Below are 23,108 nucleotides of genomic sequence, written 5' to 3'. Positions count from 1 at the left end.
GGGTAATCCTGTTAATACTAAGGTTCAAATCATGTCTTTCCTTTGCTTAAATCCACCAGTGGCTTCTCATTTCTTTCAGAGGAAAGGCTAAAGTCCTAAAAGGCACCGCATGGTCTGGCCTCCCTTACCTGTCCTCCCGCTCTGGGCACATTGCACGCGTTATATATGCTCCTTCCTTTGCACTGGCCGTTCCCTCTCTCACTTGAGGCTTGACTCCAATGTTACCTTCCTAATGAGGTGACTTCAATGCCCCATAAAAGAGTCATGGACATCCACCGCTCGTGCCAAGTGGTACAGAGAGAAAACAGGGTTTATTGGGGGGAATGATACGTAGGCAGAGAAGTAGGTAGAATGCACCCCAAACTGCCATTGTCGTCTTGCTCAGGTTGGGCATGGACGGTCTATACACCGTGGTCAACGTTCCGGCAGCCTGCTCTATCAACTGATAGGGTATTTAGGCAAGTCTGTAATAATAGAAATTCCCCGTTATGGACTGAATGTTTGTGTTGTCCCTATCCCCAAATTCATATGTTGAAACCTAATGCCTAATGTGATGGTATTAGGCAGTGGGGCTTTTGGGAAGTGCTTAGGGCATGAGGATGGAGCCCTCATGGATGAGATTAATGCTCGTATGACAGAGATCCCATCGAGTTCCCTAGCCCTGCTTCCAGCATGCGGTGCCCTCTGTGAACCAGAAAGCAGACTCTCAGCAGACACCGAATCTACTGGCACTTTCATCTCAGATTTCCCAGATTCCAGAACTGTGAGCAAGACATTTCTGTTGCTCATAAGCCACTCAGTCTATGGTACTTTGTTACAGCAGCAGGAACAGATGAAGACACTGGTCCTGCAAGTGGCCTGTGAGAAAGGGGAGTTCCTGGAACCAGTCGCTGCTCAGCCTCTCCTACTGTTGAGAAAACTCAGAACTGTTGAACCGGCTTTCTGCTAGGCTACCAAAAGGAGGAAAAATGAGCCCCTAAGTTTTGTTCCTCATCCCCCCACCACCCCAGTTAAAATACTAAACCATCTCTGGCACTTCTGAGTACCATGGCCCTGTTTAATTATTTTTCCAGAGCACTCACCAACTCCTAATATACTTACAACTTCTGTTTACCTATTATCTGCCTTCCCCACTAGCATGTAAGTCCCACAAAGGCAGAGACCTTTGTCTGGTTTTTTCCACTGCTGTGTATTCTCCAGCAATTTGAACAATGCCTTCCTTGAAGTAGGGTCCCAATAAAGATCTGCTGAATGAATGAATGTGGAGACCTAGGGAGGGAGTTACTGGTGAGAACAGACAAGGAAAGAAGTTTTTAGACTCATCCAAATAGGGAGAACTGTACCCTATGAGGAAGAAGGAGAAAAGAAAGAGGGGAAATTAACTGGAGAAGACTGAACTTTGCATAGAAAGACTGAGCAAAATCTGAACCAGCAATGCAGGCAACATAGGAATCTTTGTGTTCAACTCTGACAAATTTGAGCGCATTCCTAGCAGGCTGGCTAGCATGGTGACAGAGGTGGCCACCGTGTATATGAGGGGGGACTGAATAATCTGAGGTAGATGATAGAAAAGAAAAAGAAACACAGTGGAGAAGGGGGGGAAAAAAGCACAGTGAAAGAAAGGTTATCAAGGTGGAGAGAATGTATCATATATTTACTCTGAGTAGCTCTAAAGAGATGAACCAACTACTGTATGTAGGTACAGTAAGTTTCTAGTTAATATAAGTTTTTATTTTGTTCAAAAAATAAATTGAGTGCTTTGTACTGCATTGGACATAAAGTCACCTGACTGTTCAAGCAAAGCCCGAGGATGACCTCTCAGGAATGTCATGAAAGGTACCTGTCTGAAAAAGCCCGGACCAGGTGAGGCACTGAGGTGCCTGGGTACAAGGATGCCCCCTGCATCTCTCTCTATTGTGCAGGCACTAAGCTAAACTGTAAGTCACACTTCAGGGGTATGAGAGAGAGAATATGTGGTGCGAGTAGATGCTCAGAAATGTTGTGTGCATAAAGGAATGAATGAAAAGAAAACCTAGCCAGTTCCGTACTCAATTTCTCACGCTATTAGGAGTGAGTTGCAGAATTAAGAGCTGCTGTCTTTTACGCAGACTCGGAATTCAGTGGGGGAAGCTGCTATCGGTGGCAGAGACAGGAAAAGAGAGCTCTCGGCATGGTTCCTCAAAGCCAGGAGCCTCATCCAAATTTTAGGAAGGAAAAAAGGAATTCTCAATGTAGATAAACTTCTGTGTGTTTCTTAGGAAAGACAGACTAGAAAAGCTATAGCCTCAGATCGGGGCTGCCATGGGAGGGTACTATCGTCAGGGAACAGTATACACATTGAGACTAGCTTTTAACTTATAACAGAAGGTCTATGGGAAAGGACAGTATAAAAGATGAAAAATATTAAAACATAAGGGCTGCTTTTTTGCGCTTTTAAATATTAAAAAAGATGGCTTTGAATGAGGTTATCTGTATCTGTAGAATTTCTATCTGCAAGCTCTATTTCTGAAGGGAGCCTGAGTCCTGGCTACTAATTTTTAAAGCTATGAGGTTCAGGATAAAAATGCCTTCTAGGAGCTAGGAAAGCTCTGGAAGTAAGTAAATAAAGACAGGGAGCCCAGCATGACCTGATAATGAAGACGTGCGACTGTAGTTGATCAGCTGCCCAACAACAGTAAATTCTGTGGCCATCATAGACACGCCAAGGAGAAAGAATATAAAAATGTCAGCCATTTGTTACAACTGCCTTAGCCTGCAGAAGGGTGTGTATACTGGGAGAATACAGCTGAAGCCCAGGAAATGGAGGTGGGAAACCGAAGTCCCAAGGAGAAGAGCTTTATAAATACATGAAAATGTGTCTGATGAGGCTCATGTAACATTTCTCACTGGGTAACAGTCTTGGAAGTGGTGGCAGGAGCTGCAGTACCGGTCAGAGCTGAGACATACAGCACTGCCCACGTGCCAGACGCTCTTCTCAGCACTTCCCAAACACCAACTCTTTGAAGGCTCATCGAGTGAGCATTACGCCTCGTGAGCCAGTGCTGCGCGATGAAGTAAACCAGGGAAACTCTAGGGAAACTGTCACTTCGCCATGTCACACGAGCAGCACTTCTGACGCATCTGTGTGACAAAGGAAACCTTTCCTGGCACTTCTTGTGGGGCTATTGGTTCACAGAACTGCTGGAGACATTAATTTAATGTACATAAGAGGGGTTTGAAAAACACACTGTTCTATGAATCATCAAATTATTAAATATCAGACAGAATCACTGGGTTCTTATGTGTCAAATATTTTATATGAAGTTTCAGACCTACGTCTTAGAAACTCTCATTGGCTTAGAAGTGCTTTCTCTTAGGAAGACAGTGCATTTTACTGCAGAAAAGTTACAATCCGTTTAAAACACTTCATTGTATTAAAGGTAATGGTTTCCTTCTAACTCTCATCCATTGACTACCTGTCTACCCTAACAATGCAAGTCCCCTTACCATTCTAACTTATGAACAATTTATAAACAGTTATAAACAAACAAAATAGAGATGGAAAAATCTAGAGAAAAATTTTAAACTGATACTATGAGCTTGTGATGGGTTGAATGGTATACCCCCTACTGTGTTCCAAAAGATATGTCCACCAAGAACCTGGGAATATGATCTTACTTGGAAAAGAGGTCCTTGCAGATGTGAGTTAAGGATCTCAAGATGAGAGACAAGGTCATCCCGTATCTGGGGGTGGGGTTCTAACTGCACTACTGTGGGCTCTGAATGCAATGACAAGTGTCTTTATAAGATAAAGGAAAGGGATATGACACACAGAGGAGAAGGTAATGTGAAGACAAGGCAGAGATTGGAATCATGTCTCTATAAGCCTTGGGATGCCACAGACTGCCAACGGCCACCCAGAAACTCTAAAAAGGGCATGGAACAGGTTCTCCTCAGAGCCTCTAGTAGACACCGATCCTGCCAACACTCTGATTTATAACTTCTGGCTTCCAGAACTGTGAGCGAGTAAATTTCTGTTGTTCTAAGCCACCCGGTTTGTGGTCATTTTTACGGCAGCCCAAGAAAACTATTTCAGTGCAATTAAAACAAACATTTACGTTATTAGAATAAAATGGAGTCAAACCCAAATGCCAAGTGACCAAGGAAAAAATGACAAAAGACTGAGTATAAGGTAAGGGGATGGGAAGATAAGGGTAGGTGAGAATGGGTTTGTTGAAATACAAGGGCAAGAAGGTTAAAATTAAATGAAGTGGATGTTTGAGATAATAGACACTATCCACTATTACACTGTGATTAAACTAATCAATAGTGGTTAAGGCGCTGTCAGGCTGTTTCAGGAATTATCAGAAATATGAGCTCTATTATGTTACACTGAGTTAAATAAACACGAATGATACAAGTTCTCCACCGGGCCAACACGCTGGCTAAAAGGAAGCTCAGGCCCCTTGTCAGGTGGGTAGTAGAATAACGGGGATGCACGTGTGGAAGGAGAGCGACCACACCGGGGGGAAGCCCCCCGGCTCTGGCTCTCACTGTCCTGCAAGGTCATTTGTGTGGTCCCAGTGACCAAATGAAACCTTTGTTGGTTTTTGAAGAATTGCTACAGTATTTGTCACTTCACCAAAAGGAGCACACTGATCTATACTTTATTTTCAATGTGTCCCATTTTCCACACTTTTTCAAGTATCAACTACACGTGGCGCTTTAACACCTGTTATGTCTCCCGTGGGCCTCATGTTCTGACTTCATTTCTTCAGCCTTTTCTGAATACATGTTTCATGAAAGGCACCGTGCAAAGCGCAACGTGAGAATGAGGAGCAGAGGAGTCAGGTTCCTAAGGCTTGAGGGAACATTACGCCAGGAGAAATCACTAAACCTATATAAAGATAATATTATATGTTCTATGTAAACTATGAAATGAAGGTGTTGATGACTCATAAAACTCTACCTTCATCCTGGACCACTCTTTTTGGTGCCAACTGCCTACTCAATTATTGAGGATGCACAGGTTACTAAAACTCTGTGCAAAACTGAATGTATTACCTTTCCTCTATACCTGTTAATCTCTTCTGTTTCCCGGTCAGCCAATGGTTTCACCACTTGCCAGTCATCCAAGGCAAGTACTTGTGTATCTTCCTTGTCCTACTGCTACCTTGATTCCCTTATGCAATCAATTCGACTTCTAGAAGATATCCACATCTGCCATGGTCCTGCTCCACTTTGAAGTCTTCTTCAAACCAGCATCATTCCTCCCTTGGACATCTGCAATGACTTCCTGACTCACCTCTGTTCTGTCCATGCCTCCCTCCAAGCCACTATCACGGAGCACACAGGGATCTTTTAACAACGTAAACCAGTTCATACCATTTTCTGCTTATAAAGCTTAATGCATCCCCACTGTATATATTAGAATGCACTCACTATGCTCCAAACACACTGACCTTCCAAGTCCTTGAACATACAAAGCTACTTCATGATGAAGGGCCTTCACACAAGCTGCCTGTCCACTGTGGAGTTTCCTTACTCTCCGCTTCCTCACGCCCTGCCAATCCATACAGACCCTTTATGTTTCACCTAGATGTCACTTCTTGTAACTGTCCTTCCCTGACACTACAGGTTAAGTAGGCCCTCTGGTCATACCCTTTCAGCTGTGCTCCTGCTTCACCAGACTTGTCAAAACTGGTGATTATTTGGTAAGTGGTTTTATGTTTGTCCCTGTCCACCAAACTGTCCATCTTATTTACTAGTTTAACACCAGCATTTGGCACAGGGCCTGGCACATGGCAAGTGTTGTATAAATATTTGTTGAATAAAAGAATGAATAAATGAATAAGCAAATACAGTGAGGTCATCAGTAAGGAACAGATGGTTTCAAATAGGATCTACTCGGTGCTCTACGTACCCCCGAATCAGTGCACCCGGATCCCCCTGCACCTGAAGAAGGGGGAGGAAACAGGATGCTTCCATTTTCTTTCAATCCTGTTAGACTTATACAGCTAATGGGATTATCTCTAAATTTTAACATTTTACTTCTGAAATTACTCATTCTTAAAGTAGCAAGAATAATACAAAGCATTTCCATATCTTTTTCACCTCGAACTCCTTAAATGCTAACATTTTATGTTTGCTTCATTAATCTCTGTATTTTCCTGAACCATTTTAGAATACATTGCAGACATAATGCCTTTAACCTCTAAATACTTCAGTGTTTATTTTCTAAAACGAAAGACAGTTCCTTCTCGTATATAATCACAGCATAATTATCAGCAAGAAATTAATACTATCACTTAATTTAGAAACTTCAAAATTTGTTCACTGTCTCATGTATGTCCTTATAGCATACATACATACATACATACATATATAAATAAATAGAATTTATTTTTCAGGCCCAGGATTCAATCCAGGACATGTTGCATGTACTTATCATGTCTCTTCCGTCTCCGTTTTAATCTGAAACAATTCCTCAGTCTTTGTCTTTCATGACATTGACGTTTTTGAAGTGCACAGGCCAATTATTTTGTAGAATGTCCTTCAGTTTGGGTCTGTCTGATGTTTCCTCATGTTAGGTTCAAATTATGCCTCCTGGGGGCAGGAATCCCACCAAAGTGATGCCGTGTCCTTCTTAGAGTATCATATTATGAGGCACATGTGATCTTGTTGTATATTAGTGATGTTAACTTTAATGACCTGCTTAAGGTTTCTATTTTTCCTTTTGTTATTATTAAGTTCTTGTGAGAAGATACTTTGAGAGTATGTGAATATATTAATAACCAATGCTTTTTTCTAATTAGCCAACTCTACTCTATGGTCTAATTCTCCATAAATAAGAACTTGCAAAAACGTTTAAAGTCTGCCTATGGGTCATGAAATAGCTAACCATGCAACTTTTCCTAGTGTGATGGTCTATTAACATTCTACCTTCTCTCCTTCCCTCACGCACACAAAGAAAGAAACCTAGGATGCTATTTTTTTAAGAACATAATAAAATATCTAATCTCATTTGTCATTCGTCAGATGAGAAAGCTGAATCCCAGCCAGGCTAAGTGACTTGCCTAAGGTCAGACAGCTACTCAGCAGCAGACGTGAAAATAATTAAGTGCTCATTGTAGAGCAAGAAAGGCTAAAGTCAGTTCAGTGCCCTTCAGAGAGATAAGGCCTACAGACGCACCTGACGCAGTCTAAGGCAGACTTGCTGTGACAGGTTTTGGAAAGTAATGGGATTTTCATACAGATCCCCAGAACAGGGCAGAACATCTTCCATGGAGTCACTGCGGTTTCTGGGGAAGCACAACAGCTCACTGCTCTGCCTGAGCTCGGTGTTTTCCTTTCTGTCTTGTTCTTCTCTCTTGGCAACACTCATAAGTCATTCCAAAGGCAAAAGTTAAGTCTCACAGCTCTGGGAAAGAGCATTGCCTACAGTGGGATCCCAGCCTAGAGCTGTCATATGCTCCTTGCCCAATACTCTGGACTCCTGTTTAATTCTAACCAGTATCTTTTTGTGTTACTTTGCATTTGCATGAGGTGGTTCTGCCATCATCTCATGTTTTACAAATTTGAAAAACAGTTGGTAATTTACCCAAGAATATTCTAACCGGGACTAACACAGAAGCAAGTAGCCCCTTCTACAGTGCCCTGGGACTTTCTTTCCCAAGGTGAAAAAACAACCCAAAAACCAATCAAGCAAACAAAAAACTAGCAGGTTGGAGGACTTGGACCTCCAACCTCAACCTCTGCCCAGAACACATGGTGGACCTAGGCATTAGCTTGCCTGATCTGCTTCCTCCAAAACTTTCAGAAGTAATAGAGATGTCAGTGCCCCATCCAATCCAGTATCCCAAGATAATATTTCTTGGTAAAATTATTTTTAGATAATGTTCAGCAGCATACCCAAGCTATGAACAGAGGTAAGGGCTATAAAGGCATCCTGCACAACCCCTACGCAGCATTCCTCCTCACCATTTCTTTTTTTTTTTTTTTTAAAGATTTTATTTATTTATTCGACAGAGATAGAGACAGCCAGCGAGAGAGGGAACACAAGCAGGGGGAGTGGGAGAGGAAGAAGCAGGCTCACAGCGGAAGAGCCTGATGTGGGGCTCGATCCCACAACGCCGGGATCACGTCCTGAGCCGAAGGCAGACACTCAACCGCTGTGCCACCCAGGTTCCCCCTCTCCTCACCATTTCTGAGAAGCACAACGTGCAGAAAAATTGAAGCAGTGTTTTATTAGGGGTTAACTCTCAATCAGGATTTGGTATAAATTAAGGTATATTTAAAAAATCATAAAAGCAAAGATGTGAATGTCTAGGAGATAAAATTAAATTCAACTCAGAAATGCAGGAGAATGTCTGCTGTGTTAGGAGTTACTAGTAGTGGTGGTGGTGGTAGTAGAATCAGGTGCAGCTGATATTTACTGAGGGTTTACCATGTACCAGCACTGTGCCAAATGCTTAAGGCTCCTCATTTAACCCTGAGAACCACCTTAGTGTTCTTATTTTATACAACAGTATAAAGCAGATGAAACACCGGGATAGTATTATAAATTTCATCTAAGATTATAATCGTGCTGCATGGTAATGACTGAATAATCTGAATAATCTTGGAGTCCAGATCATCGTGCAATTATTGCCAACTGCCAGACTCACTCACTCCCTCATTGCTTTCTGGTCACTTTGTAAGGGAGGTCTTCCACGACCATCCTATATAGAAGTAGCAAATTCCCATCCCACACTTGCGTGTCCCCATTAAAATACAAGCTCCGTAAGGGCAGGAACTTGTCTTCTCAACTGCTATATCCCAGTACCTAGAAAAGTGCCCTGTGTTAGGTATTTAATGAGTATCTGCTGAAGGAATGAATTAATGAATGACTGATAAATAAAACTAAACTCTGACAAAGATTAATTTTAAATGAATGATTTGCTTTTACTTCTTGATTGTAAAAGCGTTCTGCGGCAGGCTCGCCAGAGTCTCTTAAAAAATCTGGGCGGAGAGTATTTGACCTCATGACTCTATTTGTTGAAAAATTCCCTGTAGCTCACATTGACGTTCTCAAAATCATTCTGTTGGCTAGTCTCTTTTTGCTAAAAAACAAAACAAAACAAAACAAAACGCAAAAGGCCTGAAACGCCATTCCTAGTGGCTAAAAAAGTTTGAGCATTAAATACTTTGTTGAACATTAGAGACAAATTTTAGATTAGGCAACTGTGCTCATCGTTGGACAACATCCTCCAAACACCTACATGTGCCAAGCACAGAGAAAGTGCTGGGAGTAACCACGCAGTGCAATACGAGGGCTAATGACCTTCCACTAATATGGGACATCTGCTCTCCCTGATTGCCAACCTCTCCCACCTTGGCTTTCCAGAACTAAGTGAACTCAAACAAACAGGATTTTTAGTATAACTGACCTCCTTGGCAACTTTTATCATCTCCTGCTGTGACGAAGGCAAAGTAAAGGACAGTAGAAATTTATACTTTTCACTGGGGAAAAGGTCATAACTTTGGTAGACTCTTAAGAAATTCGTAAGAAAGAAAAAGATATTTGTAGGAAAATTGTTTTTCAAGGAAAAACTTCCATTTTTAAATGAGCAAAAATTATGGCCTATAGGAGAATCTAAGATAATTGGGTAACACTGGGCTAAAAAACAGAAGGATAATTTTTTTTTTTTTTTGAAGTACGCTCCATGCCCAGCATGGAGCGCAATGCGGGGCTCGAGCTCACAACCCTGAGATCAAGACATGAGCTGAGATCAAGAGTTGGACACTTAACTGACTGAGCCATCCAGGCACCCCCAGAAGGATAACTTTCAATAGGTGTTTAAAGTTTCAAAATAAAGTGTATTCTGACTACTTTCATTACACAAACTTGGTCATTTATTACTGATCCTTGTGAAGAGAACAGCTATTAAGTTATTCAAATAAAAAAAATCTTTCAGTTGATGTGACAAATTACTTGTATATTTACTTATATACAGGTGTATGAAATTTTACTGATGTTGTTAGAGCCCTGAGTGTTACCTGTTTCCCTTTTAGTTTTTGCTTTCAGGGGGAAAAAAAAAAGTTAAAAGTTATATTACACGATGCAAATTATTTTTTCAAATACCCCTAAATATTCCCATTTTGCTTAGGCTAAAATTCTAAGAGTAATAAAATTGTATTCGTTTCTCCTCCAAAAGCATTTTACTTAAAAAAAAAAAAAAAAGATATTAACATAAGGGAAGGAAATCACAAGTTATTCATAGCATTTTTCATCACAATGTTCTCTTTACATGCTATATCTACCTCTAGGAAGATTATGTGACATTAAATAGTGATGAGAAAAAAGTTTTGACTTGAACTCACACTGAAACTATCCCGTGCTTTTGGAGGGCGTGCTAATATTTTGTGATTAGCTGTGGCACAGAGCTCACGTGGCAAGAAAGTGACTGGGGTATACTTGTAAACACCGGCATCAGAGGAAACATGCTTTAGCCATTTCAAAATCCTGAAGCTAATCATTAAAACAGGATCATAAGCAGATTTGGGATACCAGGCGAGATGGGCTAGCTGCGTACCAGGCTTAGGTACCATTCACTCAAACAGCATTATGGTCACGAACACACGAGTTAGAAAGAGTTGGGCTAATACACAAATCACTGAAAAATACAAAACTTACGTAGTCACGTACCCTTTACACTTCTGATGGATTTCTAAATGCAAACATGACTTTTGATGTGGCACAGAGAACTATGTCTAGACACGTTCATAAACCTGTTGGTCCATCTGATTTTGCTTAGCTCCACAAAAAAGTCCTGGCTAAACAGATCAGCATATTAATTGGTTATATTTCAAAATTTGGAATGAAGATGCTTATTGTTCTTGTGCCTCCAATCCTTAAGGGAGAGCCAATTGCATTCTGAATGGCAGTACTCACAGCTGTTGCCTGCTCTATTACCCCTCTGTCCAGCTGAATGTTCGGGCTCCTTGTATGGAAACTGTAGGGTTGTATCCAAGGTTCTGAAACCTTCTTTAAGAGAATGATGCTTGTAGTACTCCACAAGTTCCTTTAGAATAAAAGAATTAAAGATTATTTTTGATAAGGGTACTTTTATTCTCAAACACATGAACTCTTGAACACATAACTATACACAAGGGGAAGATGACTGACATTTAATGCTAAATTTTCCACAAGTTTATGGAAGGGTAAGTAAGTGATAATCTATCCCTGCTTTCTGGATGTCAGTGGCACCTAACTAGTAATCGCCCTTGTTGCTCAGGCAGGCCACTGATGATGTGAGCTGCCTCCTATTGTTATTCATGGATAGAGAGCATCCCATTCGTCTTCAGTCAGATGTGGTCAATGAAAAGAAACCATACGAAACTTTAATTGCAGAACAGTAATTATTGTTCTTATTTATGAAATACTTGCTTTTCTAAACACAAATAAAGGGAACAGCTGTTTGCTGAATATATGGCAATTTCTCATTTCCTGCCTTTTCTTCCTAAATAGCAGAAAAACAAACTTGATTCTAAATGTTCTTTTCCATGGTAAACCAAAGTTGATAAACCACAAATGCCACCTGACATTATTTCTGGCTTACAGTGAAGTGTTAGTGCCCTTCCATAGCTCTGCATAGCAACTGCTACTTATAGAGGTCAATAATGTCGAACTTTCCATCTTCCCTTATACCTAATTTGCCTTAAATATATCTAAGTCTAATAGAATAACCATCTACCATCTTCCACACCAAAATTTCAGGAAATTTCTCTTAAGACGTCAGTTTCATAGATTCTGCACAAATCTGAATCCATTTTAAGTAGAAAATAAATAATAAGTCATAATGAAAAAATGCATATTATTAGATGAGTACTACAGGTACAATATTTCTTAGAAATACCTGAAATAAAAAGCAATATCACTTTTTAACCTAATTATTTTGTGCTTCTATTAATGTTTAAAAACAAATAGGGTAAAAGTAACTCATTTCTTCTAAAAACCACTGTTATCAACTCAGTACCTCCATTCAGTGGTTATGTTCAAAGTTCCCCAAAACAAACCAACTGAGCCAAAAATCACCCGAAGGAAGCAAAAAAGAATCATCAATGATTTCTATTATTTATGATTTACATTATTTATGGCTAAACTCGGATGAGTTGTAGAATGCATTGTGTGGGGAGTTCCAGGGGTCACAAAGATTATGAAGATAAAGCTACTGCCCTCTAGGACGGCTCACTCTTGAAGGAAAGTTAGGGGTTATGGGTACTCAAACGTGAGAAAGAGCGCTTCCTTTTTATGAGCCCCACGGAGAGGATGAAGGAACGGTTCGTGATGGAGGTAGCTTGGCTTAAACTGAAGAACAGGCAAAATTTCAGTAGCCAGGAAGGTGGAAAGGATTGCTTTAAGTAGAGCAGTCAGGCTAGGACCAGACAAAAAGGTGATTGGTTTGGCTGAAGCATTGGGTAAAGCAAATGGAGAATCTTCAACTCCCACATCTGTAAAATGGGGAGAATGAAGCAGTTCACAGATGTATAGAGTGCCTGGTGCATGTGAATAATCATAACTATCACCGCGATCCCACGTGCCAGGACCTTTACAGGGCTTTGCACAATCTCCACACAATAAACAAGAGTCAGGCTTAGTTCCCCCATTGATACTCAAGTCTCAGAGAAGTTAACTGACTTGTGCAAGGGTGAACAGCTAATGTCTGTCTCCAAAGTCTGTGCTCTTAACTACATCATGCTATTAGCAAGTAATGCTGGCAAATGGAAATACAAAAAAAAAAAAATAATAATAATAATAATAAAATAAAATAAAATAAAATAAAATAAAAATGGAGGCAAAAGGGAAGGAGCATTTGCTAAGTGTCCACGATGTACCAAGAACTTTGTTTTCTAAGATCTAAGATGCTAAGGTTTTACATACTTTACATCTATAACTATCTCTATTATCTATCATCTATCTAATCTAATCTAATCTATTTATCTATCTATCTATCACGTTTCTTCTATTCCTTCTTTTTGAGCCCAGATTATCGTGGTCTTTGGTGAAGCAAAGGAATTTGGAATCTGACCAACTTAAGAAGAAAAGAAAAAGAATCAAAATACCAGATAGCAGTTTATATCCTCAAAATGGCTTCAATAATCGGAACATGGCATTTGTATTATGGTGATTTTTAACATGATTTGCAATGTCTAGAATTAAGTTCTAGAGACTAATATTATTTAATGCTGTTAAACAATAAAAGGCAGAATTTTGTAAGGTCTCTGCAGGAACTGTACATACATATATATTGTGTTGCTGATGCAAATGATACCAAAGTGTTGTTCTTTTAGTCTTATTATTTAAACTAAGTAAAATGTGTTCTTTAGCAAAAATATGAAAATAAACCTGAAAGTAACTGTAAGCTAATAACTTTGAGCTGCAGTGTAATTTTGTTATAAATAGTACAAATTTTATGCGGTAGCATGGATTAGCATGAATTAAAGTGTATGGGAAGTTGACAAGAAACCACAGACTTATACTGAAAAGGACTTGGCGATCATTTCATACCTACCCATCTCCAAAGTTTATGGAAGAAAAAATGACTCTTCCAAGGCCTAGGGTCACGCAGCTTGGTAAGCTGCAAATACTCTTTGATCACTTCACTAAGCATGGAAGATATTTTAGTTCCATTTTTACAGTCTTACGAGGGTAAATCTTCCTACATGTTTCTCACTGGGTAGAATTAAATTGTGCCACCATGGGTCTTTTCCAATTTATGCCGTTATGCTTTCTGTATTTTCGTCTAATCCACCCCTGCTTCAGCAGTCATTGACCTTCAGGTACCCCAAGTAAATAAGAAGACTCTAAACAAAAGAAATCGCTAAGCTTTCCTTATCTCACACTGACACAGCAGTGTCAACAATTCAAGTCTCTCTGAAAAATAATGAGTGAGAGTCAGTCATTCCAATTACCAAGGAAACAGGCAATGGAGATGATTTATAAACAGCATTTGGACATGGATTGCCTGGCATACATGAAAATTAGAACAAAATTAATGCCTTGTAATCTGGATATAGGAATTCATTTAGAATTTGAATTTAATGACTAAGAAAAAGATTTTGATTAGCCAAGCTATTGAAACCCAAGGGGAAAAGCGTAGGTCATAACCACCTAAGGTCAATCTTCTCTTTGAGAAACTGGCTAATTTAAAATAAGTCCTGGAGTTTGCTTCCATTTCACATCTTTGCCAAATTAAAATTTAATTCCAGGCCCTAATAAGTTTCGTAGGTAGAAGCATATAACTTTACGACCCATAATGGGAGATACAGAACTATTCTTAAGAAGCAACTCAAATGCACAGACCATTATGTACTTATAATGGAAACTGTGTTATTTGACACCAACGTGATAAAATGTAACTAACTCCTTGAAGTTGTTGATCCTGATTTAGAGACCCCCTACATTGCCAGAGTGAAGTCAAAGGTGCCTATTAATTCTCTCTCTCCTTCCAAAGGGCCTGCTTACTAAAATAGGAGCCATTCCTACGAGTTTAGGTGTAAAGGACAGCATTACTGTGAGATTCCTGCTACAGCTGGATTTACGAATTTGAGAGCTTCTTTAGAACAGTGGAGTCATTTTAGGTTCTGCAAAAACATAATGATTTCCCAAGGTAAGGGCGCAATATAAATTGGTTCAACAAATGAACAGAAACAAAGAGGAGGGGCAGCTCCAGACTCTAGTTCCATGGTCTCTTCAGCAGTTTTTACAGTTATTTGCTTAATCGGACAAAACTATTTATCCAAGACACAGGTTTTCAGCTCCTTCTGTTTCTTTTTGTAATTATATTCCTTTTGCTAATATTTTTTAGTTTCATTGTAGTTATGCGATTAATTCTGAGCCCCTCCCTTTACCCCACCGTGCTATGTGTTTCCCTTACATAAGTTGCTTTCCTCCAGTTATGGAAGAAAAGCAACATGCCTATGTCTCTAGCAGTGGCATTTATGACATTTCATACATACCATATAAGGGGGAGCCTGTTTTAGCTCCGTGACAGTACTTTTAATTCCCTTTCCAGAACATCACTGCAGAAACTTTCACTGCTCTCTGGTACACGTTATTTAAGAATGCTGGGGGTCTGCTGCTTATACGATAGTCATAGCTTTGTCTGGAGGTAGGAACGTGAACATCTATGTCCACTAATCCAGGTCATGAAGTATTTACCGGCTTTTCACTTCTTACCCTTAGCTGCTGATGAACTTTCTGGAGCTGAACCAAGGGACACAAAGCTGAATTGATTGGCCCTTTCCAGTGACTATTCCTTTCATCCTCTTTGCTTGTCTCCTCAGATGGGAGTTCCTTTTGTTACTTTCAGAGTCGGTGAAGCTGGCAGTCATCTTTGGCCCTAGAGCGTTTTTTTTTTAAAGTCTCACATTAACTGTAATACCGTGGAGCAGCCTCATTATCAACCTCGGAAGTTCTGCAGGTGAAAGCTCAAGCTGCTATGTCTTGCAGCGATGCGGAGACCCCCTGTGCATGCTTTTATCAGGTCTCAGCTGGGGCTGTCATTCATTATTTGTGCATCCACTTACCACCTCCCTCCTAGGTTTTCATTTTAGGAAAAATCTCCTCAGGTCCAGTTCTCTGTGTGCACAGCCTGCTTGTTCCAACAGAACGTAAGTCACTTCCAGCAGGGAGGATGCCTGGATCCTGGTTACTAATTTGGCAGGGCTCACATTTTCCAGGACATGATCTTGCTGCCCATCCTTAACTTTTGAATTGGGAATGTGATATATCTGTCCAGAGAGGTTTTCTGCCTTTTCTTTCAACTCAAGATGCTTCCGTTTCTTTACAACACTAATCCCTGTCTCGGAGCAGTTCTAGATTTTTAGATAAGCCTTTCAAGCTGGCCTATTTTGTAAGGCTCTCTTACGTTCAGTTTTAACTTTAATGTTTAACATCTGCAAAGTGCTTTGAGATGTTTTCTGGAGGATGCAATATGTATCATTTGATTGATGGCTCAATCAGTGAGTGGTCCTTCCCAATGTTACTCAAAGTACTTAGAAGTGCACTTACAAATGCATCTTGCATTTTGTGTCCAAATTCTTCATTATTTCAAGAAACTCTCAAACTTGAGAAACAGACTTGAGACCACTTTTAAACAAATATGAACTTTTTCTTTACTGTCAGCAACGCATATATAATGCCATATAGACACTGTTTTTATGACATCCATAATATGATGCAATATTAAATTATTAAGTGGTCATTTTTTAAATTGTAAGAATAAAATCATCTTGGTTCGTTTGAAGCAACTTGGTAACAATGTACTATTTCAATTTAAATATAAAATTCCTATGAAATACACTGGTAAAAATGTTACCCTGTTAATATTTAACTGTCCAAAGTAATGAAGCAGAACCATAGCACAGATGATTTAAAATAGCAGAAAATACAAACAGCTTTTCTGTTTGGCATTATATTGTATTTTACATGAACTAGTGAGAGGTATTTTACCAATTACAATTTTTTTGTTTTTATTAAAAATACCTTCCTCTGTCTGCACGAGGAGTTAGAGGCAGAGGAAGGAAGAGGAGAAAAGATGCATGTGAAAGATCTGCACCGTCACTCGAACACAAGGCGAAACACAAATCGCTGGCAGTTGACCGAATTCGTCTATTATTCCAAGAATCATAAATAATGTGGACTCTGAAATGTTATCTAAAACTTGCAAACTGAACTTACAGTGAAAAATATGAGCAGGGCAATATAAAACTTAATTGGAACCCTTAGAATTATCAGGATTCTGCTGCAAAATTACAGGGGTCTCTTATAAACAACTTTTCAGGGCACAAAATTCCTAAGAAATGATCGAATTAAACTGACCTTTAAAGTAAGAGCAAAATAAGGACCACAGATTGAAAAGAACTAATCAATGCTTACCATTAAACTTTTAAATTTTCTATTTTCTGCAATGTGAAAAAAGCCATCTCTTGTTAAAATCTTGATGTGCTTTGCTTCATTATTGTACCTGTGGGCAATGAATAACGTATGAATATAAATGTGTTTTTAATCAGTAGAAATCAATAATTACCAGAGGGCATGCCCCAATAAAATTATAGGAATTAATTTGAAGACAAAATATATACTTATGCCAATACACTAGTGACAGCTAATTAACAAAATATATTTACTAGATCGGTTGAAGATACAACCAATATTTGAAATGAGAAGTGCTGGGGCTTAAATTTGACCAATCATTTTGCCCAATTTATTAAGTTCAGTTTGAGAATATAGAAAAACAAAATCAAATAAAACGAAATCTAGTAATATATATTTTTAGAATTAACGAGAAACATACACACATCAAATCACCAAAATACAATGTTATGAAAGAAATCTAATATGCCAATTAGCAGCCTATAACACTTAATACTGTTTTTCTAACAGATATTTTCAAGTATTAATGAACTGTCTGGATAGACACATTATTTCTGCTGCAATTAGAACCTCGGTTTTTAACTTCAGTGTTATACATGTCAGATGGTCTATGCAATTATGAAAACAGGAAATCTATTTCTGTAAGAGTACTTGTCCTACTTACTTAATGCTAATTGCATATTCTCCTGACTCTTTGGTCCTGTGCCTCACAAGGTAAGTACTATTTACCCTATTAATAAGTTCAGTCTCTGCCTGCAATCTTTCCATCGGTCCAGCATACCTGAAAGAAACAATGACACAGAGAATTTGGGTAATAAACCTGGAACAGAACTGAAGCTAAAAATAAGTCTCTGTCAAGATTTTAATTCAGTGGCAGATCTGAGCTGTTTTTATGTCGATACTAACTAATTACATTACTTCAAAAAATAAGACAGAAAAAAGTCCTTTGATAAGTGAAAAACAAATGCTCTACAAAGCTGGCAATGGTGACGTGAAGAGTGCTTGACGCACAGTAAGCACCCAGTAAATATTTATCAAATAAATAAATGGGACAAAGAGAGGAGTGAGTAGGTACTGGGTTAGAGAAAGACATAAAGGGAGTTTAAGAACAAGAAGGAGAAAGACTCGGAAGGGAGGGACTATCATGGATAGGACACACACACACATACACACACGTGTACACACATACACACACGTATACACACACACACCCTCTAAAATTTCACCTTTTCTCTCCACACTGTGAAATGAAACCTACTTTGAGCATCTTTTTAAGAAAATTCCAGTAACAATTGAAACTATTTTTAAATAATTATTTTGGGGTATACAAGATGAATTCTTATGATCCACAATTTTTATAACCAATTTTCTTAAGAACTTAGTAGTGGCTAAAAGTTAATTTTAAAAGGTAGATATTTCCAATAATAGAATTCTTCCTAAACTATCTTCCCCTTAAACATACCCAAATTCTGTAACAATAACAGTTATATTAAATCCAATGTTAAAATACGCTTTCAGTAACCCTTTCACATCAAATACACATTTTACATTTATTGGCAAAATATAGCAGAGATTTTGGGCGATAAAAGTTAAAGGGAAAAATTTTATGTTTACATTGGCTCTTTTTCAAAACTTCATGGATTAGTATTCCAGAAAATTCTCTGGTTCACACATAGACTAAGGTCATTCAGTTTAAATACCCACCTTTAATTTATACTAAATGCTTATTTAAAATACAAAAGTTTGTTGAAGGAGGTTATGTGAGATTTCCACCAAGTACAGAAGTAGAGTTAAGGGCATTTTATGAAGATGGTACCTTGGGACAAAAGCACCTATGATAACCCATGAACTATTAGTACCCTGTATGTTCTGATCACTCTTCATCTCATCTCTCACTAGTCTCCGGCCTTCTTTCAGGTTCAGGAACTTACCAGCCTCTTTTTGATCTTAAGAGTCTTCTCACAGACTATATTATTGCCTGGAAAACACTCACCCAATCCACACACATTCCTTCTCATCACTAAAGCTTAGAGTGACCTTCTCTGGTCATCCCGTCTGAAGAATGTTGTCCTGCATCTCACGCTTCACTCCATCATTCTTACTACAGTATCCTAATCTCTTCCATGGCACTTATCACAATTAGTATATGGCATATGCATTTTTATCAAAGTAACACATAGTTTCTAAAAGTCAACTCGTGCTATAATAATAATGAAAAAGTAGCATTACCCCATCTGATCAGCTTTCTATCCCAAGTCCCATTTCAAGCATTTTATCTATTTTTTATCTATGCTTGCATATTTCTAGATAACCTAATCAAACTACAATTTCTTAATTTGTCAATTTTAGGTATCAGGAAGGAAAATCATTTCCTCTCCATTCCTGCTCATTCCTTCATGGTGCTTCTCCTCACTCTTCTTTCTGTAACCTCTACAAAGCCAAGCCATCATCTGGCCCAGTTCTGTCGTGTTTCAAAGTCAAAGAACATCTGACATCCAAAAAATAATTCAAGTTTTTGTCTGCTCAAGCTTGTCTTACAAATTATCTCCAAATTCTACGAGAGAATGATAAACCTCTCAATAATACATTTTTCTCAACACCATACACTGAACATGTCCATTTTTTTCTATGGAGACATTCATTTCTTCTGAGACTCCACCGTCTTGGTCTAGTCAATACTACTTGCTCTCTAAGCCTGCTGAATTATTATAGTCCTGGGACATCCCTTTGCTCTCATTTCCTGGATTCTGTATCTCCCTCTTTATTGGTTTATTAGCTCATCCTTCAGCTTCCTATAAATGGATATATGGGCTGAAATACTCAGAAAGTCACACATCCAGAAAAATATTTTTATTTTACTTGAGACTTAATTCAGAATTTGCCTGGGTATAGAATTCTAGGTGAGAAATTACTTTGCTTCTCAAATTTTGAGGCATTGTCCTATTGTCTTCTCACTTGCAATTGAGTGCCATTCTAATTTTTTTTTTTATGTGTCTGATTTCTTTTCCTCCGTGGAAGCTTTAAGACTCTTTCTGTTTTCTCTATATTGCAAAATTTCATGACAATGTGCCTTCCAGTTATATGCCATACGTTTTAGTTCAATATTGTCCTGGGCTCTCAGTAGCATCTTTGATTTGCAGCCATATATCCTTCGATTCTAGGAAATTTTTGTCTTATTTCTTTGATAATTGCTACTCTCAGTTTTCTCTTTCTGGAGTTCCCACTAAACAAATGCTATACCTCCTGGATCAACTGTCTAATTTCCCTATCTTTTCTCCCATATTATCAAATTATTTCTTTGATTATCTGGAGTATTTGCTCAACTTTATTTTCCAACTCCACTACTTAATACGTAATTTAGAAGACCTCTTTCTTGATCTCTGATTGTTCCTTTTATAAAACATCCAGCTCACTTCCATCGGTATATTGTCATCTCTTAATTCTAAATTAAAGGCTTTAAAAAATAAATCTTTCTTCTGCTCATTCTCATGTCTGTATTTTCCTCATTTTTTCCCCCATTTATTCTATTTGTTCTCTAGTTCAAGGCTTTTCTCAAATGTCTGGTTACTCTCTGTTGTCTGTTTATATTTAGGAGAGAGGCATCTCTGTGGGGGTGGGGAGCACCAAAGTAGACTCGCTGGGTAGGAACATAATCATTTGGCAAGAATGTGATTCATGGGGCTGGATAATAACCAAATGTTAGGATTTTAGGATTTTTACAGAGTCTATTCAGTTCCTTTAGAGAAAAATCTTCCAGATTCCTGTCTGGATGCAATGAGAGGATAGTCTGTGTGTATGAGACCCAGCTGTCACAGTATTGGAACTGAGCTACACAAAGGAACCGGGGACCGTCTTCAGTCAGTATGCAGACTTTCCTTAATTTGACTACTCTGCAGTATAGCATCTCCCTCAGTCTCCGCTGGCATTGCTCTAAGTGTTACCCCCACATGGCTCAATTTTTCCATATAATACACATTCTAATTCCACTGTCTCCTGCTAGGGTAGGGAAAAGTAAGTTGTCTGACTACTTGGAGAATGGGGTAGGAACCTTGGCATCTGCATCCTGTTCTTCATATGGATTTTCAGATAGTTCCCTAGTTTTTAGCCCCATGCCTCATCCCTGCCTGCAGGGTGTGTGCCCCCCCCCCCCCAATCGTATTACATACAAAGAATCAGAAATCTGAATGGCCTCTTTCTGCCATCTTGGAACCTGTGGATGCCTGCTGGGAAAAGGACCCCGAAATCGACAAATATGTCTGGAAGGCTGTGGTCCAAGGCAATTTGTGCTGTCTATAAGCGGGGTCTCCAGAACTAGAGGGAACACACGACTCTTTTTAAAATTGAAGTTGTTTATGTTCAACATGAAACTGAATTCTATCTAGGCAGAGATGTGCTTATGTGTACAGAACAAAGAACACCACAGTGACTCCTGGTGGCAAACTGAACAAAACCAGAGTAATCTGGGGAAAAGGAACTCAGGCTCATGGAAACAGTGGCACGTTCATGCCAAATTCCAAAGCAGCCTTCCTTCTAAAGCCATTGGCCAGAGAATCTGTCTGATGCTGTACCCCTCAAGGATTTAAACTTACTGAAAAGTAAATAAGTAAAGGTGTACATTTATTTTCTTGGAAAGAGGGAGGGAGGGAGGGAGGGAAGGAAGGAAGGAAGGAAGGAAGGAAAGAGAGAGAGAGAGAAGGGAGGGAAGGATGGAGGGAGGGAGGAAGGAATGAATGAATCAGAACAGCATTGAGATGGAAGTTAGAAAACAATAGAGCAATGCCTTAAAATCTGAGATGCAAACTAATTTCTCACCTAGAATTCTATACCCAGGCAAATGAAGATAATCATCTTGATTCTACCCAAGAGACCAAGTTTACCTTGTGAGAATAACTTGTTTTTACATAGAGATGTAATAAACAGACAATGCAGTTGGTGAGTATCCAACTTCTCAATGACCTGAGAACCACATGTCATCATTCGGCATCATTTTCTCTTAACAGTGTAGTATTTCTAAAATTGAAGTTTCCATTTTCTGATATACTTGACCATTGTCCCCTAGCAGAAAGCATAAAGTTGAATAAAGTCGCTCAAGAAAAAGAAAAAAAGTAATTTAAAACTTTTACTATGAAACATCTTTATTTGTTCCTACCTTCAATGCTCTTCCCTCATCGGAACACCTTGATTCTTTTTGTTTTTAAGCATTAGGAACAATACTATTCTAACTGGTCATATTTTCACTAGAATTTTACATATCTGCAAGGGTGCATTTTAAAACAAAGTGTTCAAAAACTTATCTCCTGTGCCCTGAATGGTTCCCAGGTACCTTATCGGTTTATTTCATAAAATCCATGTAGTTTGTAGCATTAGTATTTATCTCTAAAATCATTACCCTTGTAACTACTATGCCTAGTTCTGTGCAAAATAGTACCAGAAAAGAGAAGGAAGCTAATCACCACACTCTCGTGATTTTACCAGTTCCTCGTGTTGTTCCCTTTGACTATCCATGCTATCAGCTCTGTTCCCCAAATTTAATTCCTGTCGGGATCACGGTTTTTAATTCCATGTGGTTCTGACCTCAAATTCATCTTTAACTAAGTAAAAATATAGCAGAGCTTCCCAGTTGTATCGAAGCCTGCTATAATTTCTTCAGCAAGCTCAGGGAGGTCAGAGAAAGCAGGTATTAGCTACAGAGGGGAGAGCAAGAGGGCTGATGGGAAGAATCCCATACTTTGGACAGTGTAGTCCTGTAGCAACCGGGCATGTCCTATGCTTTGCTTATAGAATAGAAAATAATCAGAATGCTTTATTATTTTTTCAATTTTAAAAAGACTTTATTTATTTGTCAGAGAGAGAGTGAGCGAGCAGGAGCAGGGAGAGCAGCAAGCAGAGGGAGAAGCAGGCTCCCCGCTGAACAAGAAGGCTGATGCAGACCTTGATCTCAGGACCCTGGGATCATGACCGGAGCCGAAGATGTACGTTTAACAGACTGAGCCACCCAGGCACTCCAAGAACACTTTAAACATATCAGACAGCTTGGGTGTTCTATCTACACCTGCAAACTGAACTAGTACCATATACTCTCAGGATATCTCGTTTACATACATACACTGACATCTAATTTGTATGCATATACTTCATATCCAGAAGATAAAACAGATGTAGTTATTTTAAGAGGAGCCAAACATAAAATTCAGGGAAACAAATATAAATA

General features: G+C 39.0%; 1 protein-coding gene and 1 pseudogene across 2 annotated transcripts in view; one reads left to right on the top strand and one right to left on the bottom strand.

Annotated features, from left to right (window-relative positions):
- The window catches only part of VAV3 (vav guanine nucleotide exchange factor 3), a 340,276-nt gene that overhangs the window by 11,477 nt on the left and 305,691 nt on the right, over window positions 1-23,108 (bottom strand). For both annotated transcript variants that reach the window (XM_057310419.1, XM_026484676.4), the window contains 3 exons: window positions 17,562-17,678; window positions 16,901-16,988; window positions 10,913-11,042 (listed from right to left, as the gene is read on the bottom strand). In XM_057310419.1, the coding sequence (XP_057166402.1) occupies window positions 10,913-11,042; window positions 16,901-16,988; window positions 17,562-17,678 (335 nt within the window). The remainder of the gene's footprint in view (window positions 1-10,912; window positions 11,043-16,900; window positions 16,989-17,561; window positions 17,679-23,108) is intronic.
- LOC113244956 (60S ribosomal protein L35a-like) lies at window positions 21,150-21,480 on the top strand (annotated as a pseudogene).

The sequence above is a fragment of the Ursus arctos genome, unplaced genomic scaffold (assembly GCF_023065955.2).
Source record: "Ursus arctos isolate Adak ecotype North America unplaced genomic scaffold, UrsArc2.0 scaffold_12, whole genome shotgun sequence".
NCBI classification, from domain to species: domain Eukaryota; kingdom Metazoa; phylum Chordata; class Mammalia; order Carnivora; family Ursidae; genus Ursus; species Ursus arctos.
This window is presented reverse-complemented; position numbering and strand designations above follow the sequence as displayed.